This window comes from Mesoplodon densirostris, chromosome 10 (assembly GCF_025265405.1).
Source record: "Mesoplodon densirostris isolate mMesDen1 chromosome 10, mMesDen1 primary haplotype, whole genome shotgun sequence".
NCBI classification, from domain to species: Eukaryota; Metazoa; Chordata; class Mammalia; order Artiodactyla; family Ziphiidae; genus Mesoplodon; species Mesoplodon densirostris.
The window spans coordinates 82506624-82527591 of record NC_082670.1 but is presented as its reverse complement, the minus strand read 5'-3'; the positions used below and the strand labels follow the sequence as shown (position 1 = coordinate 82527591).

General features: G+C 46.3%; 1 protein-coding gene across 3 annotated transcripts in view; it reads right to left on the bottom strand.

The window, feature by feature from the left end:
• The window catches only part of PTPRG (protein tyrosine phosphatase receptor type G), a 744445-nt gene that overhangs the window by 112727 nt on the left and 610750 nt on the right, over positions 1 to 20968 (bottom strand). For all 3 annotated transcript variants that reach the window (XM_060111286.1, XM_060111288.1, XM_060111287.1), the window contains exons 9-10: positions 3901 to 4085; positions 785 to 893 (exon numbers count right to left, since the gene is read on the bottom strand). In XM_060111286.1, coding sequence (XP_059967269.1) covers positions 785 to 893; positions 3901 to 4085 — 294 coding nt within the window. The remainder of the gene's footprint in view (positions 1 to 784; positions 894 to 3900; positions 4086 to 20968) is intronic.

The following is a 20968-nucleotide window of genomic DNA, read 5'->3' as shown; positions in this document are numbered from 1 at the left end:
GGTGCAGTGGTTAAGAATCTGCCTGTCAATGCAGGGGACACGGGTTCGAGCCCTGGTCCGGGAAGATCCCACATGCCACGGAGCAACTAAGCCCGTGCGCCACAGCTACTGAGCCTGCACTCTAGAGCCCGCGAGCCACAACTATGGAGCCTGCGTGCTGCACCTACTGAAGCCCGTGCGCTTAGAGCCCGTGCTCCTCAACAAGAGAAGCCACTGCAGTGAGAAGCCCGTGCACCGCAATGAAGCCCCAACACAGCCAAAAGAAAAAAAAAAAAAAAAAATATATATATATATATATATATTCCATTGAAATACAATGTATCTTGATGACAGAGTTTTTAAGAGCTCCTTTGAATTCTGCACCAAAGTGAATGCTCCTCTAGGCTCACCCTAGTGCTGGTCTGAAACTTTCCACTAGACCCTAAATCAGCTAAGTGAATCATGTTAGAAATCCAAAGACGATATTTCTCCACACGACTAGGAGGTGATTCTGTGATCTGACACAGTATTAGACAAATACTTGGTTCCCCACAGTTGGAAAATAACAGCCATTAAAAAAATAATCAACACTTCATTCTTCTTCTCCTCTTCTGGCCTGTGAAACCCCCAACCAAAAAGACGGGCCTAAATTCCCCAGGCTTTTCAGGTGTTATTGCAAACCCCACACTGATGCTTAGGCCAGGCTCATATTCTTGTGTCCAAGCAGCTCAACGGGAAAAAAGACAAAGCCCAAGGGAGAAGGGACCCGGGGTATGCAGGGCAGACAGGAAGAGCAGCTCCTCACCTTGGAAGAGCATGGTCTGGCTGAAGTCACTCCTCATGTCATTGCGACACACGGCCTGGACCCGGAACAGGTAAAGGCTGTCAGGTGAGACAGGGCTAATGGTGGCTTTCTGCAGGGGAGGAAAGAACAGGCAGTGACCTGGTTTGGAAGGCCAGAGCGCACTTTACATTTGAAAGCCAAACCTAAAAGAATGTTAAGTGTTGCCTGTAGGTTTCTGGGTACCAAGGCAAAGCACGACAGACAAACGCGATGTTTCCTCACTGACCAAAGGCTCACCTTGAAAAGAATGAGCTTTCAGAAATAACCTCACCTGGGAATCTGTTTTCGACATGAAAATGTGTGGGGTGAGAGAACAAAAAGTCGTCTTGGCTCAGATACTTGACTCGGGCTTGGAACGTGCCTTCAACCCCTTTATACTCACAAGGCTGGGACTTCTATCAAAACGACTCTACCTTATAAATGATAATGATTTACCCTAGACAGCCTCTAGAATGATCAGGTGTACTGAATTTCCAGCGCCATGCAGAGATCAGCGCAGCCACAACAAAATCTCTGTGTGTCTGTTTCTTTGCAGTTTAAGGGCAGTGTTTTACCTTGACCTTGGATGGTATGGGGCACGATGCTAGAAGAACACCTGACTAGAGGTCAGAGGACAGGAGATCTACCTGTGTCACACCACTCACCAGCTGTGTGATTCCGAGTCAGTTGCTCAATGTCTTTTGGCCTCTGCTTCCTTCCACTGTTAAATGGACAGAGTAATATTTCCCTCACAGGGTTCTTGTGAGTGCTGTACAACAAAGGCTAGGCAAGCCTTGTTCGTAGGTAGTCCACACCACAAAATGAAAAGTACACCCCCAGTCTAACATAGGGGTGGCAAGTGACAGCCCACAGCCCAAATCCAGCCCGCTGTCTGTTTTTTGTAAATCAAGTTTTATTGGCACACAGCCACGCCCATTCATTTACCTGTTGCTGTGGCAGCTTTCACCCTTTGACGGCAGAGTTGAGTAGCTGCCCACAGAGGCCATATAGCCCTTAAAGCCTAAAATCTTAACTGTCTGACCCTTTCTAGAAAAAAGTTTCCCAACCCGTGGTCCAACATCATGAGCCAAATCCAGATCCCCATTCCTCAAAGCTTTATTCCAAGAGTCTTTTAAAAATCAGAAAATGGAAAATACCTAAAAAGCCGGCAGGCCTTGCTTCCTGAAGAAACAAACAACAAAAGCAACTGATTTTCAAAGACTCCCTAATGGATGAAATGTCTTGTCATCGCATTGTGGGCCAAGTCCAGAAAGCAGCTCTGGGAGCTTAACCACGGAGTGGGTTTTCCCCAGTGTAGCTACTGAAAACCTCTGAAGAGGCATTAAAATGTTATTGTGCCCACACCTGCTATCTGTTGCCTAGCAAATGGATTCCTGGTGAGAGGAGGAGGTTGGGGTCAAGTTATTTCACTTTCAGCCTCATTTCTCTCTTTTGTAAAAAGGGGCACTAACACCTGTCCCACAGGTTGGCAGTGAGGGCGTGAGAGAGAAAGATGGATGCTGGAGAATGCCAGGAAAATGTTCAGTATGACTTTTAGGTTTCTGGGCCACAAGAACCCTAAGTTGGAGGATAGCTTTGCTACCACTAAGTCAGCACTCTCAACTTCTTGAGGAATTAATTAATTTTGTGTGTCCCCAAAGAAAATCACCACCCTTAGAAATTCTTATAAAAAAAAGAACTTGCTTTCAAAGCATATTTTTCTCTACAGCTCTCTCTTTCTCTGAAACTCATTTATGCCTCATTCTCTAAACCTCCAACCCCATCTTCTGTTCAGAGCAATATCTTCTCTCCATCTATGCAGGGATTTATTAGAATTCACTCCAAGCTGGTTATCTATTCATCTCTGCATGTTTAATTATTTTCCACTTAGAATAAGAAACCAAATAAGCGCCTAGATAGTTTCTGCTGATTAATGCAAGCCACCTTAGTTCAGAAAGAGAAACATCCCTCATGGACTTCCAGTCGTGACAAGAGAAAGGTTAAAACACATCATAACCTTGGGTGCCTTTCAACAGATTCCTCTCCGATCTCATGAAACTCATCATTCCCTAATGTGACCCAGATAACAGTATCTAGTGGGGAAATTGAAAACATAAATGGAAATGAAGTAAAAAGAATCTTCATCTAAAGGAATACGAAAAGTATTATTCTATAACTGATTGAATGGGCCCCGGGGACTCTGTACAGGGAGGAAAAAAAGGTGCTAACAGTCATTAAGGATCCCACTCAGTGCTATTACATTTTCCACGTGCATATACAATTTATGGGCTTCATTATCCCAAAGCCTTCTTTTGATTAACAATAAACGCCAGGCTTTCAAACCCAAATGTGTCACTTTGAGTTTCTGTGCAAAGATGTAAAGACCAGCACTTGTTGGAGCGATTGCTTTTCCAGGGGAAGAAGATGGCTTCTGCAAACATCTGTTCTGAAGGGCCTTGGTGGGGACTGACCACTAAATTTATGCACATTTAAGATGAGCAGCTGGATTGGGCATGTGTAGCTCAAAGTGAGGTCAGGTATTACAGCGTCTGAGAGTCTGAGAGCAGTGGCTAAAAATTCCGTGGTCACTGGGGTCTAGCAGGTCGGCATGTGTGAGGCAGATGAAATGTGACAGAAGGGAGTGGTGGGGACTTCGGAAAGCTGCACGGTGTGGGGAGGAGGATGGGGGCGACAGCTGCAATAATAATAATAGCCAGTACTGACACAGTGCTCGCTCTGTGCTAGGCCCTGCTCTACAACTGTGGAACTCACTCGACATTTACAGCAACGCTATCAGATGACAAGGGCTTCGTGGAGGCTTTCGGATTTTTTTTTTTTTTTTTAAATCATGAAAGAAAACGCAGTCAGTTTTGAAGGGCCCAGTTACAAACAGATTAACTCTTTTCCTGGTGGTGTAGCCATCACGTATATAGGCGGAATGGAGCCCGGGCAGGCTCCGGCCCCGGTTCACCCCGGTGGCACCCGCCCTCAGCAGGCAGCGTAGGGCTGGGATGCCACAGGGAAAAGCACGCCAAAGAGATGCGCAGGGGCCCCTCTCATGGCTACAGACACCCCGACTCAGAACAGGGAGGTTTTACCAAGTCCTTGTCGCTGTCCTTTGTGAATGTCTTCTCCTTCTCATCCTCGTTCTTGGTCCAGCTGTAGGAGATCATGTAGTTCATGATGGGCGGGTGGTAGATGGTCTCCGGCTGATTCCAGGACACCTGCAGTGCTGTCTGGTTCAGGGGCTGCACCTTCATGTGGATGGGCGGAGAGCTGCAGACTGAAGACACACGGCCAAGCTCAGGGCCTCCTGGCACTACATACATACACGCCCCGTGTTCCTCAAGACTGCAACCTCGAAAGGTTGACACAGTAGGACGGAGAACACCCACGCCCCCACCGCTTGGATCCACCGGCTGCTAACATTTTACCACATCTGTTCTCCCTCCCCCCTTCTCTTTCTACACACACACACACACACACATGCACACACGCTTTCCTGCTGTGTCACTGAAAGCAAGTTGCAGACATTCTGAACTTCACTCCTTAAACTCAGGTCTGTATCTCCTAAGAATAAGGACATTCTCCTCTCTAATGGCAATGTCTGAGTGTCTGTGTGCCCCCCAAATTCATGTGCTGAAACCTAATGCCCAATGGGATGGTATTAGGGGGTCGAGCTTGGGGAGACAATTAGATCACGGCGGTGGAGCCCTCATGGGTGGGATTAATGTCCTCATAAGAGGCCCCAGAGAGCTCCCTCACCCCTTCTGCCACGTGAGGACATAGTGAGAAGACGGCTGTCTGTGAACCAGGGAGCAAGTCCTCACCAGACAGTGAGTCTACCAGCACCTTGATCTTAGACCTCCCAGCCTCCAGAACGGTGAGAAATAAATTTCTGTTGTTTGTAAGACACCCAGTCTATGCTGTTTGTTACAGCAGCCCAAGCTGACTACTGTCATACCTAAGAAAATAAACACTAACTTGATATTATCTGACATTTACATCATCCCTATTCAAATTTCCCCAACTGTCTCCAAAAGATTGTTTATATAACCCTTTCCCCGCCCACATGACGTGTCACATTCAGTGTTCTAATGCTTTAACCTCTTTTAATCTAGCATTCTCATCTGGCCTCTTCTTCCACAATGAATTTTTTTAGAAGCCAGGCCACCTGACATGTGGAATGTCCCAACGAACTAAAATTGTAGATGACATTTTATTGTAAACAGATCAGAGTGTAAACAAGTACAATGCAAAATGAGACTTTAAGTAATTTTAAAGCAAAGGCACAAAAAACCAGGACGACTTTCTCTGCACCAGCAGGACTCTGTGGCCCTGATGCAGGGCAAAGGAAAAGTCAGGCTTTTCCCCTGTTTATTCCCCTGTTTATTCCTTGTGGCCGGCAGGTTTGAAGGAATGTGGTGACTCTATATCTATCTACTAACAAACCCATTTAAGGGCTGAGAGTATCAAGTCAGCCATTAACAGCGACATTTTGGTCCTTCAAATGTGCTCTTTCCCAGTGGCCTTGGTTCCTGCCCGCACAGGGCTTCCATTCTGAAGCAGGGTTTCTCAACCTCAGCACCACTGGCCTCTTGGGCCAGAAGATTCTTTGCTCTTGGGGGCTGTCACGTGCACTGTAGGATGTATAGCAACATCCTGGGCCTCTACCCACTAGATGACGGTAGCACTGCCCCCAAGTTAAAACAACAAAAATATCCCCAGGTATCGCCAAATGTCCCTGAGGGGCCAAACACCCGAGAGCTACAGGTCTAAAGGGGGAGATGGGAATTCATCAGAGAATGACACGTGTGCAGCTACTATCACACACCAGGATGGGCTGGGCGGAGGGGAGGAGAGGAACGCTGTATTTTCCAAGCACTTTCTAGGGAGACTGGATTCATGCTACAGGGTCCAGGGAAGACTCTTTAGAGGCAGGTGCATCCAACTGAGAACTGCGTGGAGATTCACTACGTGGGGGTCAGGAGAAGAGGGGAGGCCGGCCAAGGGACCTCAGCAGGGAGAAGGCCTGAGGGGCCCAAAGGAAGGCAGTGGGGCTGGATCAAGGGAGGCCAGTGGAGCGGGAAGCCTCGCAGGCCCAGATGAAAATTCTGGCCTTTCCCCTACAGCGCTCTGAAGCCATGGGAAGGATGTGAACCAGAGAACGACGCAGGCAGGTGTACACTTTACAAAGCTCCCTGGAGCTTCAGCTGAGCAAAGAAGAACCCAGAGGGGCTAAGAGAGGGGCAGAGAAGCCTGTCAGGAGGTGCTGCAGATGGCTGGGTGCTTGTCCACCTAGGAGAGAACAGGAGACAGCAAGTTCTAGAGCAGATAGAGGCAAAGCCTGGCGATGCGCTGGACAAGGAGAGGCATGAGGGTGGGGGACGCAGTGAGGACGACACTGGGGTTTTGGGGGCAGGAGGGGAGCATCCCTGGAGGGGACGGGCCAGGGGACGTGGGGCTTGGTTCTGGTTTCTCCCAGGAGCCCATCTACAAGCCAAGCAGCCCACCATGAGCCAGAGTCCCCTATTTGCTCCTCAAGAGCCCCAAGCCCAAGGCAGCCCTGGGGAGGATGGCTTTCCTGCCAGAGAAGCAGGGACCCAGCTCTAAGCAGCTGACGGAGCAAAGCGGAGATTGGTTTTGACAGGGAGGCAGCCTTTTGCTCTTCGACTGCCAAACCCTGCTTCAGTCGGACAGATTCGTTTTGTGCAACTGAGACAAGAAGGGAGGGATAAATTAATGAGGCATCCCCACTGCCCTGCAGAACCCCGGGAGGCATTTCGCTGCCTGCTGAGCAAATGCCACCAGAACAGGGACATCAAAGAAAGAATGTGATGTTAGGGCTCCCACAGAGACAGGGGGTGAAATGACAGTGTGCGGACACTAGGTGGCGCTCACATACCATTTTAAAATACCCTAACGTCTAAGTGGTTTACAGTTTCTCAAGAGGGCGGGGCTGGGAAGGGGGAGGAATCAGGGAAAGATCTATGCTCCCATCTTTCCAAGTACCAATAATGAACCAAGGAGATTTATATACTCGGAAGCTCGTGTCCTTCCAATGATGACATGTCAGATTTTCTGACTTCTACATCTTTTCTCATCTCCCCCTATGTTTTTACTTATCTCCTTCATTCTGAAGCCATCACCCCCCTGCTCCAATTAGGGGTGAGCTGTATGGGGATGCACGTATCTCTTAACAGTTACATCATAATCACACAAATAATCCTATCACCCACATGCGGATGCAACCATTCTTCTTATTTATTCTTTGAAATAAAAATAGCTGGCTTTTTCTTTACTCATTAAGATGATTCATGTTAATGTTTTAAAAAAGAATCCAAGTCATCCAAAAAAGTAAGAAGAAGAAAGTTTTAAAAAATCACCCAAAATCCCATTATCCAGAGACAAGCACTGTTAACTTTCTGGGGATCCAACGTCTTCATGCATGTGTAAAAACACATACATGCAATCTGATGTAAATGGGATACAACGCATTATGGCCCTGTGAGCGAATTTGTTGTTCTTGTTGTATTTTACTAAGTCATGGATATGTTGCCTTGTCAAGAAGAGCTTGGTAATACTGTTCTGAATGAAAGTACAGAATCCCACTGTCTCAATGGACTAGAAAATACTGGTTTAGGCTCACAAAAGAGGACGGCCTGGCCTCAATCTAACAGGACCATCTTTTTTGGGGCCACGCTGTGCAGCATGTGGGACCTTAGTTCCCTGACCGGGGATCGAACCGTGCCCCCTGCAGTGGGAGCGTACAGTCTTCACCACTGGACAGCCTGCCGGGGCGGAGGTGGGGAATTCCGTAACTGAGGGGCCTCCAAAGATCCACACTTGTCTGAGGCTACACATGGGAGCGCTGGGCCAGAGGCGTGTAGGCTGAGGTTCGCCCATCTCGGCCTAAGGGAAGAGCAGGTGGAACAGAAAATTCCCTTCTGCTCTTCACCTCCCTGAAAGGCTGGATTTTTCTGGGCCAGATTTGGAGGAAGCATTTGCAGATTACAAGGAGGACCCAGAACAGAGGTTGGCACACTTGCTCTGTAAAGGGCAGGACAGTAAGTGTGCTTGGCTTTGCCGGCCATATGGTCTCTGTCACAACTACACAGCTCTGCCTATGAAGTACAGAAGCAGCTGAGGTCATCCGGACATGATGGGCGTGGCTCTGCTGCAATGAAACTGGTTATGGACCCTGCATTGCCATTTCATACCATTTTCATGTGTCATCAAACTTTCTTCTTTTCATTTTTTCCAACTTTTTAACATAGAAACACCACTCTCAGCTCCTGTCTGTACAGGAGGTGCTGGTGGGAGAGTTTTGGCCTGTGGATCAGTGGTTTGGTGATTCCAGACATAGAAGCTAAAGGGAGGCCAAACCTTTGTTTGAAACACGTTCACCGACTGCACTTGTGTTGTCTGTGCCGTATTCTGCCCCTCCCACAGCCTGAGAGGCTCTCTCCCCTGTAGAGCTGAGATCTTCCTGCGCTCAGGACTACGTGGCGTGATCCTGCTGACCTCGTGGACTGCTGTAATGAGCCATCACACTCCCCTACTAGAATGTAAGCTCCACGAGGCTGCACACTTCCTGTCTTGTTTGCTACACCGTCCTCGGTACTAAATCAGAGCTTAGCACGCAGTGGGCTCCCTGTAAATTTGGGCTGAATGAATGGCACGCTGAGTGGACGGAATCGACCCCTTGGTCTTGCCCTGGCCCACAGGTCCCATGGGACATGACCCCTTCCACGTCTCTGACCCCACCGCCCTCCACCCCCTCCTCACCGACTCCTCTGTGGCCAGCCCACACCCAGTGTCTCCCTGAAGCTCCGGCTTCCCGCCGAGGTCTCCTCTGTGCTCCCTGGGCCCCTCGGCCCCCTCCCTCAATGCGCTCATCATGCCCCTGGGAGAGGTGAGATGACCAGACACCTCCAAAGAACTCGTGCCTTGTGCTTCCAAGCTTTGCCGGCCTTTCCGGGGATGCACACCCTTCCTTCCAACAAAACTTCCCCCCAAATTCCAAGTACCACAGACAAAAGCAGCGCTGTGGTACATCACAGAAGGGACAGTTTAGAAGAGCTCATATAATAAAGGGTGGGCTTTGGAGCCAGACTCATATGGACCCTTGGGTTCTCATCTGTAAAATGGGTGGCTAGCACCAGGTAATAATATCCTCCTCACAGAGCTGGGGTAACGATCACAGAGAAAGCTGTGGGTCAACCAGAATCTGAGGGCCTGACACCCAGTGGCACACGCAGGGGACAAGCTGCCAGGCCCACACAGTGTTTTGAAAACATATAAAGCTGGCTTTTTAAACTGGGTCTGCAACCACACACAGCAGTGGTTTCCTGGGTGGCAGGGCAGGCCCCCTTCAGACAGGTGTGTGTGCTCACATCTGCCACAGTCCCCGCCCCTCCCCCCGCCTTCACCCACAGCTGCCTGGCCCCCAAGGCCAGGTGAGTTTCCCACTGATCTAAAACAAGCACCAGGGCCCCGGCCTTAGGCGGAGAACAGGTGCCCAACACCTCTGACAAATGGCCACTGCAAATGCACCTCACACAGGGAGTTGGCCGATCGTCTTGACACATCCTTCTGCACAAAATCAAAGCCTTTTAACCGTGAGGGAGACACCACACCCGGCTCTCTAAACAAATGTCCCCTGTGAGGTGCTCCTGATGTCAGCCTCCCCTCTGGGGGCCTGATTACCTTCTCACTGGTGTCTGATTGCATTTCACAGGCATCTTGGATGATGCTCTACCAGCTCTGAGGAACCCTGCCTTCATTCTGAACCACCTGTAATTAGGACCCCAGCCTTCGTTAAATTATGAAGAGGCTTCTAGCAGAGCACCCAAGGTCCTCTGATTCTCAATCAACGTCAAGGATATTTTCTCAGTGGTTCCACAAGTAAATGAGAGATTCCCCTACCCACAATCCTCTTCCTTTGGGGCGTTTGAGATCAACTAACGGGACCCTTTCTCTGTGAAAGTTAGTGTAACTTCCAAGTGCCTTCAACGATTTGGATTTGAAGTCCTCCCTGGGGCCTCCTCCCACCACTGGACCCCTCCAAGTTTCACACGTAAGGCAACGGGCATCAGATGAACAGCACTGCTCCAACATAGCGATTCGGTGCCACCCGCGTCTTACGGAGCTTGTCAACAGCCAAGAAACTGCTGCCTTCTGCGGGGTGGGGTGCGGTGACGGCATACACCAGCCCAGCAGAGGACCACAGGGGAGACAGATGCCGCACACCGGGAACCCGCCTGCCTGGCAGGGCAGGAGAGCAGGAGCCCTGTCTCCTCTTCAGCAGAAGGGAACCTCTCAGCTGAACAAAGCCACCAGCCTAGCCTCAGACAGCTCAAATGCCTGTCATTTCTTTATCTATCGCCTTTAGGGGAAATTTCCAAAGAAATGGCCTCAGGGAAGGATTTCTCTTTTTGAAGGGCTGTATCCAAAAGGTCTAGGTAAACACAAAATCCCCCAAAGCCGATCGCGTAGGACTTCAAACCTGGCATCTTGGGACTCGGGGTGTCATCTTCCCCCCTCCACGCCCGAGAGCTCATGAAAGGGAAACCACATGGGCGAAGGTGCCGGAACCAGATCAAAGCCGGAGCCCAGCTCTGGCATTTTGGGGATTACAACACCCGAACTCTCTCTACTTGGAGTTGCCAAGCACACGCCACGGGCCAGGCTCCGTGTCTTCCTCTCAGAGGGTCCACAAGGGCACCCTCTCCCCTAAAGATGAAGGAAGACACTGGGTCCAGAGAGACCAAGTCACTGGGCTGGGCCGAGGACCCTGAGTGGGAGGAGCACTGGGAACTGGAACGCAGCCTGTAGTAGTCCATACCAGAGGGGACGGGGGTGCAGCACCACATACATTCTAGCCACAAACACCTCCCACATCTATCTTCCTATCTGCAGGACGGCAATGAAGAGGTCAGGAGGGTAACTCAAAAGTGCTTAAAAGGTGAAAACTGTCCCACGCAGACACAATGCATCACTACTATGGCTCAGGTCTGTGCTTCTTCCCTGGTTAACAATACTTGGCACAAAAAGCTTCCTTCCCACTCCCTCTGCCTTCCTGCTTTTCTTTGTTCGCAATGACAGATGAGAGTGTGGGTCTCTTGACAATTTCCAGAGCAGACTCCAACTCCTTAGAGGCCCTCGAAAACTGGGCGCAGCCCAAGTAACCATTCTCCCCCATCAGAAATACAGACTAAGCTCTTGGTCCCTCAAGCCATCACGGGGAGGCTGGAAATAGCTGTGGTGGTGCAGGGTGCGGCACGCTCCCATGGGATTCACCAGATGGCTGAAAGAGCCCATGGCACCAAAAAGGTTAGATACTCATGGCAGTAAGGATTATGTGATTACATGCTTTTAAGGAAACTATTACAGGAATTCTGTAAAAAGGTTTAATAAAGACCCTGACCTAGATTTGAGGGATTGGTTAGGAAACGCTTACTGAGCACAGTGATGTTTGAACTGATTAGGTGTTTATAAAATGAGCAGGAAGGGACTCCCCCGGTGGCTCAGTGGTTAAGAATCCACCTGCCAATGCAGGGAACACGGGTTCAAGCCCTGGTCTGGGAAGATCCCACATGCCGCGGAGCAACTAAGCCCGTGCACCACAACTACTGAGCTTGGGCTCTAGAGCCCGTGAGCCACAACTACAGAGCCTGTGCACCGCAACTACTGAGCCCACGCACCACAACTACTGAAGCCCACGTGCCTAGAGCCCATGCTCCGCAACAAGAGAAGGCACCACAATGAGAAGCCCGTGCACCGCAATAAAGAGTAGCCCCTGCTCGCTGCAACTAGAGAAAGCCCAAGCACAGCAACGAAGACACAATGCAGCCACAAATAAAAATAAATAAATTTATAAAAAAAGAAAATGAGCAGGAAGGAAGGAAGCTTAGATATGGCAGACAGAAAAACAGCTCATGCAAAGGCCCTCAGGCGAGAAAACTGGAAAGAAAACTAGCATGGCTTGACAAGCAGAGAATGAGAAGGAGGACGGTTGAGACCAGGTCTCAAAGGAAGTGAAGTGTGTGGAGCTGGGTTCATCCCTGGGCAGCTCTGGCCAGACATTGCTGGAGGACCACTTTCTCATGATGTGGGAGACCCCAAGTTCCCCCAAGCACTAGGGCAACTGCTTTCAAGTTTTAAATCTAAGGTGTCTTAAATAATGCAAGCTCTAACCTGTTCTGAGATGACAGAAAATATACATATTGGTCTCTGCCCCAGGTTCCCAGCATAGGGCTCCTAAAACCCTTGTAACTTCCGAAGTGATACTAGGAGCATCTCTTATTCTTCTTTAAAATTTATTTTAAAACAATCATTCAGTTTATTTAAACTAAAAAACAATCGAAAAAACAGTTCACTCCTTTCTCCCACCCCCACCCCTGTCAGTTGCCTGTATCTATGAGCTCGGTTTTTGTTTTCACATATGAGTGAGATCATATGGTATTTATCTTTCTCTGTCTGACTTAGTTCACCTAGCATGATGCCCTCAAAGTTCACACATGTTGTTGCAAATGGCAAGATTTCATTCTTTTCTATGGCTTAATAATATTCCATTATACAGATACCACATTTTCTTTATCCTTTCACCTATCAATGGACACTTAGGTTGTTTCCTTATCTTGGGTATTTGTAAATAATGCAATGAACATGCGGGTGGATATATCTTTTTCAAGTTAGAGTTTTTGTTTCCTTCAAACAAAGAAGAAAACACATCCATACACTGGCAGGGTGAACACACCCAACTCAATGGCGACAGAAGCTCCTGTGCTCAGGACCGGCTCAGACCTCGCCCTATGTTTCCCTTCATCCAGCTGTTCATCTGCACCCTGTGTCATATCTTTTAATAAACTGGTAAATGTAAGTGCGTGCTTCCCTGAGTTCTGTGAGCCACTCTAGCAAATTAATCAAACCAGAGGAGGAAATCGTGGGTACCTCCAATTTGTAACCAAATCGGACAGAAGTTACGGGTAATTTGGGGATCTCCTACTTGCGACTGGCATCTGAAGTGGGGTGGAAGCAGTCTTGTGGGACAGAGGCCAGCGTTGGGATGGAGTTACACTGTAGGACACCCAGCTGGTGTTGAAGAGAATTGCTTGTTGTGCGGAAACCCCTGCCCCCATATCTGGTGAACAGAAGTGAAGGATTCTGCGTAAAAGTAAAGGAGAAACACACAAGAGGCGGAGAACCTACTCAGGAGGGAGAACTAAGTTTCCCTAATACACCTGTGGAGTTCTTTCCTACACCACCCCACAGTATCCTCTCCGCTCCCACGAACAAGCCTTGGTGTGCAATCCCGTTTATCAGCCAAAAACTGAGCATTAGAAGCTCTGTGGCAACGACCCTGGAAGACAGCAAACTGGAAAACTTTCTTACACTGTGCATATGATGGAGCCACATGCTCAAAATACAACAGCAGCAGCCAGAGTCCTCCAAGTACACAGGTTTGACTTTCCCCATTATGTTATTCCTGACCTACTTCCTTGGAGTCCATCTTCTATGCGATATCCCTCTGCCGCTGAGAGCTAAAGGCCAGGGGAAGTGCCTCTGTCCTGTGCAGGGGAAAGCACTGTTCAGCTTGGCACTCAGGGAGGTGGCAAAGTCCAGAGTGTGCATCATCCAAGCCTTTCTTGAGAACAGCTGCTTCTCAGACACTGGGTGGAAGGCTGGATTCCATGTGCCCCAAAGCCCTTCCCTCCTTTCCAACTTTAACATGCTGTGATTTCCTGCCAAAAGGGCACAGAGGACCTATCCCCCTTTAACTGAGCACAGCATCCTTTCTACATGGTACCTCTTAACTTCTCCTGCAGCCTTGCTCTAGTCATAGGCTCCAACCAAGGGTCTATACAAACAAGGATGAAGGTGTGCAAATGCCCAGCACACTTATACTGAAGCTGGACAAGTTTCCTACTTACCATGGCTGAGATGATGTTATGGCCTCGTTTATCATGAAGAAACACCTGGGTCATGTAGCGTCCTATAGCTATCCTCAGCACTGCGAGACTTTACTAAACACCATCCAAGATCTAAGATCCCGTGAGCTATCTTTTTAAGTGATCCCAATGGCCATATCAAGACATCAACTAGAATTAAAGAACAAACAAACAGAGATGAACAATACAATAACTGAAATGAAAACTACACTAGAAGGAATCAATAGCAGAATAACTGAGGCAGAAGAACGGATAAGTGACCTGGAACACAGAATGGTGGAATTCACTGCTGCAGAACAGAATAAAGAAAAAAGAATGAAAAGAAATGAAGACAGCCTAAGAGACCTCTGGGACAACATTAAATGCAACAACATTCGCATTATAGGGGTCCCAGAAGGAGAAGAGAGAGAGAAAGGACCCCAGAAAATATTTGAAGAGATTGTAGTCGAAAACTTCCCTAACATGGGAAAGGAAATAGCCACCCAAGTCCAGGAAGTGCAGCAAGTCCCATACAGGATAAATCCAAGGAGAAACATGCTGAGACACATAGTAATCAAATTGGCAAAAATTAAAGACAAAGAAAAATTATTAAAAGCAACAAGGGAAAAACGACAAATAACATACAAGGGAACTCCCATAAGGTTAACTGATTTCTCAGCAGAAACTCTACAAGCCAGAGAGGAGTGGCATGATATACTTAAAGTGATGAAAGGGAAGAACCTACAACCAAGATTACTCTACCAGCAAAGATCTCATTCAGATTCGATGGAGAAATCAAAAGCTTTACAGATAAGCAAAAGCTAAGAGAATTCAACAGCACCAAACCAGCTCTACAACAAAGGAAGGAACTTTGCTAAGTGGGAAACACAAGAGAAGAAAAGGACCTACAAAAGCAAACCCAAAACAATTAAGAAAATGGTCATAGGAACATACATATCGATAATTATCTTAAACATGAATGGATTAAATGCTCCAACCAAAAGACACAGGCTTGCTGAATGGATACAAAACCAAGACCCATATATATGCTGTCTACAAGAGACACACTTCAGACCTAGGGACACATACAGACGGAAACTGAGGGGATGGAAAAAGATATCCATGCAAATGGAAATCAAAAGAAAGCTGGAATAGCAATACTCATATCAGATAAAATAGACTTTAAAATAAGAATGTTACAAGAAACAAGGAAGGACACTACATAATGATCAAGGGATCAATCCAAGAAGAAGATATAACAATTATAAATATATATGCACCCAACATAGGAGCACCTCAATACATAAGACAACTGCTAACAGCTATAAAAGAGGAAATCGACAGTAACACAGTAATAGTGGGGGACTTTAACACCTCACTTACACCAATGGACAGATCATCCAAAATGAAAATAAATAAGAAAACAGAAGCTTTAAATGACAAAATAGACCAGATAGATTTAATTGATACTTATAGGACATTCCATCCAAAAACAGCAGATTACACTTTCTTCTCAAGTGTGCACAGAACATTCTCCAGGATAGATCACATCTTGGGTCACAAATCAAGCCTCAGTAAATTTAAGAAAACTGAAATCACATCAAGCATCTTTTCTGACCACAATGCTATGAGATTAGAAATGAATTACAGGGGAAAAAGTGTTAAAAACACAAACACATGGAGGCTAAACAATACATTACTCAATAACCAAGAGATCCCTGAAGAAATCAAAGAAGAAATCAAAAAATACCTAGAGACAAATGACAATGAAAACACGAGAATCCAAAACCTATGGGATGCAGCAAAAGTTCTAAGAGGGAAGTTTATAGCTATACAAGCCTACCTCAAGAAACAAGAAAAATCTCAAATAAAATATCTAACCTTACACCTAAAGGAACTAGAGAAAGAAGAACAAACAAAACCCAAAGTTAGCAGAAGGAAAGAAATCATAAAGATCAGAGCAGAAATAAATGAAATAGAAACAAAGAAAACAATAGCAAAGATCAATAAAACTAAAAGCTGGTTCTTTGTGAAGATAAACAAAATTCATAAACCATTAGCCAGACTCATCAAGAAAAAGAGGGAGAGGACTCAAATCAATAAAATTAGAAATGAAAAAGGAGAAGTTAAAACAGACACCGCAGAAATACAAAGCATCCTAAGAGACTACTACAAGCAACTCTATGCAATATAAATTGGACAACCTGGAAGAAATGGACAAATTCTTAGAAAGGTATAACCTTCCAAGACTGAACCAGGAAGAAATAGAAAATATGAACAGACCAATCACAAGTAATGAAATTGAAACTGGGATTAACAATCTTCCAACAAACAAAAGTCCAGGATCAGATGGCTTCACAGGTGAATTCTATCAAACATTTAGAGAAGAGCTAACACCCATCCTTCTCAAACTCTTCCAAAAAATTGCAGAGGAAGGAACACTCCCAAACTCATTCTATGAGGCCACCATCACCCTGATACCAAAACCAAACAAAGATACTACAAAAAAAGAAAATTACAGACCAATATCACTCACGAATATAGATGTAAAAATCCTCAACAAAATACTAGCAAACAGAATCCAACAACACATTAAAAGGATCATACACCATGATCAAGTGGGATTTATCCCAGGGATGCAAGGATTCTTCAATATACGCAAATCAATCAATGTGATACACCATATTAACAAATTGAAGAAGACAAACCATATGATCATCTCAATGGATACAGAAAAAGCTTTTGACAAAATTCAGCACCCACTTATGATAAAAACTCTCCAGAAAGTGGGCATAGAGGGAACCTACCTCAATGTAATAGAGGCCATATACGACAACCCACAACAAACATCATTCTCAATGGTGAAAAACTGAAAGCATTTCCTCTAAGATCGGGAACAAGACAATGATGTCCACTCTCACCACTATTATTCAACGTAGTTTTGGAAGTCTTAGCCATGGCAATCAGAGAAGAAAAAGAAATAAAAGGAATACAAATTGGAAAAGAAGAAGTAAAACTGTCACTGTTTGCAGATGACATGATACTATACATAGAGAATCCTAAAAATGCCACCGGAAAACTCCGAGAGCTAATCAATGAATTTGGTAAAGTTGCAGGCTACAAAATTAATGCACAGAAATCTCTTGCATTCCTATACACTAATGATGAAAAATTTGAAAGAGAAATTAAGGAAACACTCCCATTTACCATTGCAACAAAAAGAATAAAATACCTAGGTTAAAAACCTACCTAGGGAGACAAAAGACCTGTATGCAGAAAACTATAAGACACTGATGAGGGGCTTCCTGGTGGCTCAGTGCTTAAGAGTCCGCCTGCCAATGCAGGGGACATGGGTTCGAGCCCTGGTCCGGGAAGATCCCACATGTCACGGAGCTACTAGGCCCATGTACCACAATTACTGAGCCTGTGCTCTAGAGCCCACGAGCCACAACTACTGAAGCCCACGCGCCTAGAGTCCGTGCTCCACAAGAGAAGCCACCACAATGAGAAGTCTGTGCACCACAGGAAGAGTAGCCCCTGCTCCCTGCAACTAGAGAAAAGCCAGCGTCCAGCAATGAAGACCCAACGCAGCCATAAATAAATAAATTAAAAAAAAAATAAGACACTGATGAAAGACATTAAAGATGATACCAAGAGATGGAGAGATATACCATGTTTTGGATTGGAAGAATCAACATTGTGAAAATGACTATACTACCCAAAGCAATCTACAGCTTCAATGCAATCCCTATCAAATTTCCAATGGCATTTTTTACAGAACTAGAACAAAAAATCTTAAAATGTATGGAGACACAAAAGACCCCAAATAACCAAAGCAGTCTTCAGGGAAAAAACACAACTGGAGGAATCAGACTCCCTGACTTCAGACTATACTACAAAAGCTACAGTAATCAAGACAATATGGCACTGGCACAAAAACAGAAACATAGATCAATGGAACAAGATAGAAAGCCCAGAGATAAACCCACGCACCTATGGTCAACTAATCTATGACAAAGGAGGCAAGGATATACAATGGAGAAAAGACAGTCTCTTCAATAAGTGGTGCTGGGAAAACTGGACAGCTACTTGTAAAAGAATGAAATTAGAACACCTCCTAACACCATACACAAAAATAAGCTCAAAATGGATTAAAGACCTAAATGTAAGGCCAGAAAATATCAAACTCTTAGAGGAAAACATAGGCAGAACACTCTATGACATAAATCACAGCAGGATCTTTTTTGATCCACCTCCTAGAGTAATGGAAATAAAAACAAAAATAAACAAATGGGACCTAATGAAACTTAAAAGCTTTTGCACAGCAAGGGAAACCATAAACAAGACGAAAAGACAACCCTCCTAATGGGAGAAAATATTTGCACACAAATCAACGGACAAAGGATTAATCTCCGAAACATATAAACAGCTCATACAACCCAATCCAAAAATGGGCAGAAGACCTAAATAGACATTTGTCCAAAGAAGACATACAGATGGCCAAGAAGCACATGAAAAGCTGCTCAATATCACTAATTATTAGAGAAGTGCAAGTCAAAAGTACAATGAGGTATCACCTCACACCAGTTAGAATGGGCATCATCAGAAAACCTACAAACAACAAATGCTGGAGAGGGTGTGGAGAAAAGGGATCCCTCTTGTACTGTTGGTGGGAATGTAAATTGATACAGCCACTACAGAGAACAGTATGGAGGTTCCTTAAAAAACTAAAAATAGAATTACCATATGATCCAGCAATCCCACTACTGGGCATATACCCTGAGAAAACCATAATTCAAAAAGACACATGCACCCCAATGTTCATTGCAGCACTATTTACAATAGCCAGGTCATGGAAGCAACCTAAATGCCCATCGACAGACGAATGGATAAAGAAGATGTGGTACATATATACAATGGAATATTACTCAGCCATAAAAATGAACAAAATTGGGTCATTTGTTGAGACGTGGATGGATCTAGAGACTGTCATACAGAGTGAAGTAAGTCAGAAAGAGAAAAACAAATATTGTATATTAACGCATATATGTGGAACATAGAAAAATGGTACAGATGAACCGGTTTTCAGGGCAGAAATTGAGACACAGATGTAGAGAACAAACGTATGGACACCAAGGTGGGGAAGCGGCAGTTGGGGGGGCTGGCGGGATGAATTGAGCAATTGGGATTGACATGTATACACTAATGTGTATAAAGTTGATGACTGATAAGAACCTGCTGTATATATTAGAAAAAGTGATTAAATGTAAAAAAAAAAAAAAAAAAGAGATCAACCAGTGACCCACACTGAAGGGTTTAGCCAGGCTTTTATTTAAACTCTTGATTCTAGATGACTGTGACTCAATAGGCCAAGATGCCCGCCTCCTTTGTTTCAATTTGGTCCTTAAAATAATTTTTCTCTTAGAATTAGGTATCACTTAAGGACCCACTATATTTAAAAGGAGAGTTCTCCTTTTAATGTCTCCCGACATTCACCTTACTAGCTTTGAATTTCTGATTCTTCCTTGGCACCTGCCTCTCTTACTTGTTCTGGTTCAGGGAGGCCATTGGATGAGCTCCATTGTTTAAATGCCAACCTTGTTCCAACCCCCAGATGTGGCACCTGGGTCATTTGGTAAGGATGGTCCTCTCTGGCATGGTTCCAGGATCTTCCACACCTGGAGACTGGCCTCAAGCAGCGCCTCCAAGGCTTGGTCAAGAGGACCCAAGAGATCAGGGAGCCTGCCACTTTAAGTGGAGAGACCAGGCTGCGAATAAGCAGCGCCCCTAGTGGGCCCCAGTGGGAAATCACCTGTGCAGCACTTGGGAGGGACGGAGCCACCCTGACCTCCTGGCCACCCCAGGCATACGGATCCTTATGCTCTGAGGAACTGGGCTTCTAGCTGGCTGGTGAAGACCAACAGTTTGAGATGCTCAGTACACTCCTCATGGAGAAGGCTCCTCTTTTCCCGGAAGCCTTTGCACGGAAACCAGAGGGCTCTGTGTACTTGATAGATGATACCTGTTAGCACCTGGTGTCAGATGTAGAGACGGCACCTTGTCTACACAGGCACAGACATGACCCGGGACAGCCCAGACACTCATTTCGGTCCAAGCCAGTGCTTTGGAATCACAAAACCAGTCAGAGAGGGCCCAGGAGAGAAGCCAGCAACTGTGATGACCCCCGGCTGTGCTTAGAAGAGAAAAAGATGACCCCAGAGGCCTCATAATGGTCTCCCCCTCTGTGCCTTTACACACGGGCTCAAGGACTGGGGCAGTGACAACATTGTTTGCACCCGAGAAAGCTAAGGGTTCGGCTCATGTTCCCTGAACCTGAAGAAAAACTACCTCGACCAGCCTGTGTTGGTTTACAGAAGAAACGGTGGGAAGGATGGAGAAGATAAATTGTCTGCCTCCCAGCCACCGTGACTCCTATGACCCCGAGGACAGGGAGATGCGCGCAAGAATCTCGGAGCTTACTGCTCCATGGGCTGTGAACATTCGCTGGCGACAGAAAGGGGAAGTGTGTCCCTCTGGGAGGAGGGATGCTGGTGGCCTTTAGTAATCTCCAGATTGCAGTTCATAAGCACCACGGTGCTCACACAAACAAACCCAGTGTCAGGGAAGATCTTCCTGGATAGCAGAGCAAAGCTGAAGCCATAGGAGGGTGCCTAAGTCGGCCCTGAACATCAAACTCTGCCTACCTGCCTGGAGACAGGGGATTAAGTAATTAGGTGATATTTATAAAGTATGGAAACAATAGGCGGGCCCTGGCATCTGTTAACAATATCAGCTCAACGGCTCCCAAGCCATAACGTGGTTCTGCCTGGGAGGCTCCTGACACCAGCGCCTGCCTCTTTCAGTGCTTCCCTTTCTCTGCTTTTAGGAGTGGTGGAGTGGTTGGGAAACGTGGCTGTTCCTTGGGACAGAGAGGAAAGCCCTTTCTCCATGGTGTTTTGATACCAACACTTCCATCCAAGTGGCTTATGGTCAAATGGATTTGGAAGATGGCTTCCCAAATCCTAGGAGCCTCTCTGATTTCAGATACTGGAAGTGGTGTGGAATCCTACTCCAAATGCCTGGTTATGCTCCTCCCATTAGAGCACCTAGCCTGGGCTAGATCATAAATGCCTCAACTGGGCCAACTCTCGTAGCAAGAATCTTTTTTACTCCTGGCCACCTGGCATGTGTGGGTTAGCTTCATCCATCCATCCATCCATCCATCCATCCATCC